This window comes from Pollachius pollachius, assembly GCF_949987615.1.
Source record: "Pollachius pollachius genome assembly, chromosome: 16".
In the NCBI taxonomy this organism is placed as follows: domain Eukaryota; kingdom Metazoa; phylum Chordata; class Actinopteri; order Gadiformes; family Gadidae; genus Pollachius; species Pollachius pollachius.
The window spans coordinates 589,635-597,976 of NC_136949.1; the positions used below are offsets into that span (position 1 = coordinate 589,635).

Below are 8,342 nucleotides of genomic sequence, written 5' to 3' on the forward strand. Positions count from 1 at the left end.
TATGAATAGAAATCATGTCCATCGATCCTGACGCACACACGTGATCGATCAATCTCTCGATCTAGAGAATCTCAACCATCTGGAGAATTCATATGGGAACTTGTTGGACTCTGTTGGAGGCTTTAGCTCGGGTGGGTTAGGGTCAGGACTCTGTTGGAGGCTTTAGCTCGGGTGGGTTAGGGTCAGGACTCTGTTGGAGGCTTTAGCTCGGGTGGGTTAGGGTCAGGACTCTGTTGGAGGCTTTAGCTCAGGTGGGTTAGGGTCAGGACTCTGTTGGAGGCTTTAGCTCGGGTGGGTTAGGGTCAGGACTCTGTTGGAGGCTTTAGCTCGGGTGGGTTAGGGTCAGGACTCTGTTGGAGGCTTTAGCTCGGGTGGGTTAGGGTCAGGACTCTGTTGGAGGCTTTAGCTCGGGTGGGTTAGGGTCAGGACTCTGTTGGAGGCTTTAGCTCGGGTGGGTTAGGGTCAGGACTCTGTTGGAGGCTTTAGCTCGGGTGGGTTAGGGTCAGGACTCTGTTGGAGGCTTTAGCTCGGGTGGGTTAGGGTCAGGACTCTGTTGGAGGCTTTAGCTCGGGTGGGTTAGGGTCAGGACTCTGTTGGAGGCTTTAGCTCGGGTGGGTTAGGGTCAGGACTCTGTTGGAGGCTTTAGCTCGGGTGGGTTAGGGTCAGGACTCTGTTGGAGGCTTTAGCTCGGGTGGGTTAGGGTCAGGACTCTGTTGGAGGCTTTAGCTCGGGTGGGTTAGGGTCAGGACTCTGTTGGAGGCTTTAGCTCGGGTGGGTTAGGGTCAGGACTCTGTTGGAGGCTTTAGCTCGGGTGGGTTAGGGTCAGGACTCTGTTGGAGGCTTTAGCTCGGGTGGGTTAGGGTCAGGACTCTGTTGGAGGCTTTAGCTTGTGTCAGGGTCAGGGTACTGTTGGAGGCTTTAGGACTGGGTAGGGTCAGTGTCAGCACTCTCTGTTTTGGAGGCTTTAGCTTCGGTCTGCTCGCCCTCTGCCGGTGCGGGACCCCTCCTCTTCCTCAGTCCCTTCATCTTGCGGGTCTGCAGCTTGCCGAGATCCTGCTTCTGCATGTGCAGACGACCGAACTTGGTTCCGAAGACGTCGTGGGAGATGTTCTTCTTCTTACCAGGCTGAAAGACATCAGATACACGCTCTCAACATCTGGAAGCACCTTCATCCAGATACACGCTCTAAACATCTGGAAGCACCTTCATCCAGATACACGCTCTAAACATCTGGAAGCACCTTCATCCAGATACACGCTCTAAACATCTGGAAGCACCTTCATCCAGATACACGCTCTAAACATCTGGGAACACCTTCATCCAGATACATGTTCTAAACATCTGGGAACACCTTCATCCAGATACATGTTCTAAACATCTGGGAACACCTTCATCCAGATACATGTTCTAAACATCTGGGAACACCTTTATCCAAGTCATTCCTTTGATCACATTTGTGGTTAATGATGAATATAAGTCCTCATTAGTTCCTTGAAGGTAATCCTCCTAATGTTAATAAGGTAATAGTATCACTCAAGTGAACATTGTGTTTCTCCATGTTGGACGTGGAAGCCTCCGGGACAGATCAATCAAGGTGATTACAGCGCCCTTTCTGCCCGCCCAGTAATCAGAACGAGGTTAACCTCCTGATCAGCATGTGACTGATGACTGATTGACGAGCGCTGATTAGTTAGGGACATTGGGCCTCTCTGCATGACCCACGGCTCGTGGGAGAGACTAGGATGCTGTTCCTCTGACGGTAGAGAGTAGCATGGAGAGACCAGCATGTATAGACTAGCATGGAGAGACCAGCATGTATAGACTAGCATGGAGAGACCAGCATGGAGAGACCAGCATGTATAGACTAGCATGGAGAGACCAGCATGTATAGACTAGCATGGAGAGACCAGCATGGAGAGACCAGCATGTATAGACTAGCATGGAGAGACCAGCATGTAGAGACTAGCATGGAGAGACCAGCATGTAGAGACTAGCATGGAGAGACCAGCATATAGAGATTAGCATGGAGAGACCAGCATGTAGAGACTAGCATGGAGAGACCAGCATGTAGAGAGTAGCATGGAGAGACCAACATGTCGTTCCTCCATCGCTAGAGACCAGCATGTAGAGACCAGCATGGAGAGACCAGCGTATAGTTCCTTGAACACTAGAGACCAGCATGGAGGGACCAGCATGGAGAGACTAGCATGGAGAGACCAGCATGTAGAGACCAGCATGTTCTTCCTCTAATGGTAAAGACCAGCATGTAGAGACTAGCATGGAGAGACCAGCATATAGTTCCTCTAACGCTAGAGCCCAACATGTAAAGACCAGAATGTAGAGACCAGGATGGTCTTCCTCTAATGGTAGAGACCAGCAGGTAGGGACCAGCATGGTCTTCCTCTAATGGTAGAGGCCAACATGTAGAGACCAGGATGTAGGGACTAGCATGTAGAGGGTAGCATCGTTAGCAGAACAAAACAACCAATCCTGGATAAGTTTGGCGTTTGCGCGACCTCCTACCTTCAGAACCTTGGGCTGTCGGTGGGCCGTCTTGTACAGGTCATCAGACGCCATGTGGGTCCTTCTCACCACAAAGTCAAACGCCGGTCCGATCTCCTCCAGCTCGATGCGAGGCGTGCGGCAGCCGGACTTCTTCAGCAAAGACCTGAGAGAGAACACAGAGCAGGGGTCAGGCCTCAGGCCGCGCTTCCACTGCTGCTGTAGCCGAATCAGTGGCAGAGCAACCTGAGGAACCAGAACCAGACCCTGAGGAACAAGACCAGACCCTGAGGAACCAGACTAGACCCTGAGGAACCAGACTAGACCCTGAGGAACCAGACTAGACCCTGAGGAACCAGAACCAGACCCTGAGGAGCCAGAACCAGACCCTGAGGAGCCAGAACCAGACCCAGAGGAACCAGACCAGACCCTGAGGAACCAGACTAGAGCCTGAGGAACCAGATCAGACCCTGGGGAACCAGATGAGACCCTGAGGAACCAGACTAGAGCCTGAGGAACCAGACTAGACCCTGAGGAACCAGACTAGAGGAACCAGACCAGACCCTGGGGAACCAGACTAGACCCTGAGGAACCAGACCAGACCCTGGGGAACCAGACCAGACCCTGGGGAACCAGACTAGACCCTGAGGAACCAGACTAGACCCTGTAGAACCAGAACCAGACCCAGAGGAACCAGATCAGACCCTGAGGAACCAGATCAGACCCTGAGGAACCAGATCAGACCCTGAGGAACCAGAACCAGACCCTGAGGAACCAGACCAGACCCTGGGGAACCAGACCAGACCCTGAGGAACCTTGAGGCCGAATTCCAGAACAGGTGACCTGGTTGCTGAGCCCCTGAACTGGTCACAATGGTAATGCGTACCTGTAGCTCCGCAGGTAGACCTTGTCCTCCAGGGCTGTGATGTGCAGGATGTGCTCCAGGCCAGCCAGTCTCACGGCCGGTACCGCCTGGCCTCTGAAGAAGTCTGGGAGGCAGGAAGGACTTAACGTAAGCTTCAGCTAACTTTTATATAAAGTTAAACAACCACCTCCGAGAATGTATGAATGAATCGCAAGCACTACACAGCGGCCATGTTTGTTTACATCGCCGGTTCTATGCATACATGTTTGGGTGTAGCAGGGTAAAAGTAGATTGTAAGCAAACAGAGGATATCCTGCCCATTCAGGGTTTTTGTTTAAGACAAATACCCAAATATTTACTGATAGCGCTACGGGCCGCAGGTATGTGCAGAGGAATGTTAGCGCCAGAGCTAACAGGCGTGTGCGGAGTGTTAGCGCCAGAGCTAACAGGCGTGTGCGGAGTGTTAGCGCCAGAGCTAACAGGTGAATGCGTGTGTGTGCAGGTGTGTATGGAGTGGAGTGCGGTTCCTCACCGATGAATAAGCTCTTGAGGCGCCGGAGTTCGTTGTCCGTGTCGAAGGCGTCGCCGGCGAACACCAGCATGGGCTTGGTCCCCTCGGGACACTTGCTGTTCTGCAGGGGTCACAGAGGTCCAGTCAGGGGCCCGCCATCACAGAGACCATGGAACCAGAGTAGACTCCGAGGACCCAGACACAGAGGAACCAGACCCCAAGGAACCAGACACCGAGGAACCAGACCCAGAGGAACCAGACCCCGAGGAACCAGACTAGACCCAGAGGAACCAGACCCCGAGGAACCAGACCCCGAGGACCAAGACCCCGAGGAACCAGACCCCGAGGAACCAGACCTCGAGGAACCAGAGTAGACCCAGAGGAACCAGACTAGACCCCGAGGACCCAGAGGAACCAGACCCCAAGGAACCAGACCCCGACGAACCAGACCCCGAGGAACCAGACCCCGAGGAACCAGACCCCGAGGAACCAGACCCCAAGGAACCAGACCCCGAGGACCAAGACCCCGAGGACCAAGACCCCCCCAAGGAACCAGACTAGACCCAGAGGAACCAGAGTAGACCCAGAGGAACCAGACCCAGAGGAACCAGACCCTAAGGAACCAGACCCCGAGGAACCAGACTAGACCCTGAGGAACCAGACTAGACCCTGAGGAGCCAGAACCAGGCCCTGAGGAACCAGACCAGACCCTGAGGAACCAGACCAGACCCTGAGGAACCAGACCAGACCCTGAGGAACCAGACTAGACCCTGAGGAACCAGACTAGACCCTGAGGAACAAGAACCAGACCCTGAGGAACCAGACTACAACCTGAGGATTCATCATCAGGTGACTGATCAACATCTCCTTGGTAATTCAGATGGCTAGCCCCCCCGAACGGCCCCAGGCTAAATGCGGTTCAGGTAGCCATGTTGAACACGGACCGTGCAGATGTTTTTTAATGCTTTTGGATCGTTACCTTGAAGTCCATGAGACCAGTGTACTTCTCAATGCCGAGCTCCATCATGTCAAGCACGTGGAAATCGAACAGACGCCCTGCCAAACAAACACAGAGAAGATGAGGATCTTTACAGACAGATAGTGAAAGTCACACCAGCGACTGTCTGACCAATGAGAGTTCGGTGGTGCATACAGAGTCAGGCTTCACTCGTACCGAATATCAAGTTGTTTGGTCTCTTCTTGTTATGTGACCCAAAGACGAAGAGAGAGCAGTCCGTCTTCTTGGAGAAGAACTCCTGGAAACAGTAAAGATGACCGAGTTAGGGTGGGGTGGTCAGGGTCGGGCAGTAGAGGTTAGGGTTAGGCGGTAGAGGTTAGGGTTGGAGAGTAGAGGTTGTTACTCATTGAGATAGATATTCACCTTACATGCTAATCACTCATTATGTTCCTTTGAAGTACATTTGCATCTGCCTGGAACCAATTGAAACAGCCATTATGAAGGGAAACCACCTCATTATAATGTTTCATTAACACTGTTTCTGGTGCCTTTCTGGTGACTGTTAGAGCGCACTCAGCCTACTCATCAAAACATTCATCCTGAAAACTAAACTAATTCAAATCTAACTAAATCAGGTCACTTGTATAGTTAGAGGTCCAGATACCAATACATTTGATATCCACTACTACTCAGAGTCGTTTAAAGTACACAGAATCTCTCTTGAGGCTGGGCAGAGTTGAGCTGACACTCTTTGGTATTTTTTAATCAGTTAGTCAGGATTAGAGTTTAAACTGAAAGTTCTGCCTAGCAACTCAAACCTTGTTTTTTATTGGATTGGGATTGAATAGCGGTCAGAGCTGAAGAACAACATCCCGGTGAACCTGAGGCCAGGATTCGAGAGAGTTAGGTGAAGCAGAGATGAGGCTAGGGCTAGAGACGGTTAGAGAGGCTAGGGTTAGGGAGGGTTAGGGTTAGGGAGGGTTAGGGTTAGAGAGGGTTAGGTGAAGCAGAGATGAGGCTAGGCTTAGAGACGGTTAGAGAGGCTAGGGTTAGAGTTACAGAGGGTTAGGAAAAGGGCTAGAAAGGTTAGGGTTAGGTAAAGCCATGATGAGACTAGGGCTAGGGTAAGAGAGGTTAGGGTTAGGTAAAGCAGTGTTGAGGCTAGGGTTAGGTTAAGATGGGCTAGGCAAGAAAGGGTTTGGAGTTAGGTACAGCCGAGGGGAGACCTGCAGCCTGGGAACCAGACAAATCTGCAGGCTCATGTTTTATTTGCTCTGGCAGATGCATCTGGCTCAGTCCAGTTCAGGCAGATCTCCAGATGACCTGGTTCAGATCGGGCCAATCACAACCATTTATCCAATAATGGGAGGGTTTAATAGGATGACTGAACAGAGGAGCACCCTATAGGAGAGCCACAGGTCGTAAGAGGGTGAAGTTCTATAGGGGAAACATACCAGCGATGTGGAGTCTTCGAAAGGCCGTGTGATGTTCTTCCTTTAAACAAAGACAGACAACAATGTACAGAGAGATCCATTGATAACGTCTGGAACAACATGCAATTCTACAGATAGATCGTCTGAAACAACATCCTCCTCTACAGATAGATCCATTGATCATGTCTGAACCAACGGTTACCTATACAGATAGATCTTAGCACTTAGCAAGTCATCATCTTTACCATTCACAAACTAACTAAAAAGCTGTCCAACTTAAATAAAGAGTCATGGCCATTTCAATTAAAAGTTGACAATTTTATGAGGTCATGGTTTGATTAAGACATTGTTGACCTGAATTAGAACATTTTCTACCAATTGATGCACAGTAAAGGTACAACTTACTTCTTGTAGAGGACTGCATTGGGCTTCTTCAGAGCATACTGTTGAGGCAGGACACGGTTAGATCAAGACAACACTTCTCACACTATTCCCATTTTATAGAGCAACAGTAACACTGGCTGCATTCTATAGAACTGCAGAGCACCAGATTCACATTCTATAGAACAGCAACCTTTTCAACCTCAAGCCAATTCTGTTATACCAGCTAACCCCTGTACCGTTCAACCCCTCCATGCCCAGCCTGTTATACCATCTAACCCCTGTATTAATGGGCCTGTTGAACCCCTAGCCCAGTCTGTTATACCAGCTAACCCCTGTATTAATGGGCCTGTTGAACCCCTAGCCCAGTCTGTTATACCAGCTAACCCCTGTATTAATGGGCCTGTTGAACCCCTAGCCCAGCCTGTTATACCAGTGTTCTTTAAGAGATACACGTGGTATAGTGTTTATAGAGTGTACAGTGTAATCCTCACCAGGTCTTTGAGGGCATTGGTGATGGTCTCGCTGGTGTTTCCTCCCTTCATGATCATGGCGTTCTTCACGTTCTCTGCTATCTTCGGCGCCCGGCCCTCCAGGAAACGCTTGGAGCGTTGAGACTTCGGCCTCCTGTACACACACACACACACACAGTATGGATGGTGAGTGTGTAATCTAGGAACACTCGCTACTAGAGCACCCAGCTAGGTACTTCATCAAGAATCGTCCACATAATAGTACTTATTAATAGTATTACTGATAGACCTGTCATAGTCCTACAGCTCAGTAGGACTATGCAATGGCGGTTTTAGGCATGGGCGAACCAGGCAGCCGCCCGGGGCGCCATAATTGTGGGGGGCGCCAAATCACATGGGGGGGCGCCACGAGCAGTAAAAAATAAAAACGCGCCGCGATGTGGTTTTCATAAAGTACATAACATTGTGGGGGGAATTGGTATATTGCCGGCCTCTCTGGCTGCAGGCGCACACCTGCTCGTTGAGAAGGTGCCGTGCACAGACGGAATGAAACCCCCACTGAAGTCCGTAGGGTCATGACACTCCCCCCCCCCCGCTTGGAGGAAGTCTTGCCCGGGGCGTAACTGGACGTAGAACCGCCACTGGGACAATGACAGTAGTAACAGGGGAGAAGCGTCCATCGCTTCACAAGCTGACCAACTCAGACTTCTTGACAGAAAGGGGCTCCTACTGACACACGCTGTAGGTGTGAGCAGAATACAAGTGAGCCTATCACCGTTCAACCCAGTCAGATCAGACTCATCCATTCATGTCCCTTCATGGAGGCCAATACCAAGAGAAGTCGCTAGCGGCTGGTAGAGCTTTCTTGAAACTCTTTGAGAATAGGTTTATTTCAAAATAAAGTTGATATTATCATGTCAACTCTTTATTTAATAGAATTGTTTATATTTGAAGAAGATAATAAGATGTTAAAGCTTTATTTTAATATATTTATTTAGAAGGAGTACAGTAGAAGGAGACAGACCCTGCCCCTCTTCGAGGCCAAACTTCCATTTTTTAAAGGAGGGAAACATCTAAAGTATCTATATTAGATTTGAGCCCCCTGTTTATAGTCATACGGGTGCTGTGGAGGATAAACTCACGTCACGTTGTCTAGTTGTGTCATGTTGGCGTTCGGAGCGCGTGGATCTTCGGTGGTTCTCTGCCCGCTGGTCCACGT

General features: G+C 50.4%; 1 protein-coding gene across 1 annotated transcript; it reads right to left on the reverse strand.

Annotated features, from left to right (window-relative positions):
• Positions 1-27: 27 nt before the first annotated feature.
• On the reverse strand, positions 28-8,342 carry rpf2 (ribosome production factor 2 homolog). The gene is made up of 10 exons (XM_079753420.1): positions 8,266-8,342; positions 7,145-7,277; positions 6,675-6,712; positions 6,291-6,330; positions 5,053-5,134; positions 4,858-4,934; positions 3,900-3,999; positions 3,389-3,491; positions 2,524-2,668; positions 28-1,125 (listed from the first exon to the last, which is right to left on the reverse strand). Exons 1-10 carry the CDS (start codon positions 8,286-8,288, stop codon positions 919-921), a joined length of 948 nt encoding a protein of 315 aa, XP_079609546.1. The 5' UTR covers positions 8,289-8,342; the 3' UTR covers positions 28-918.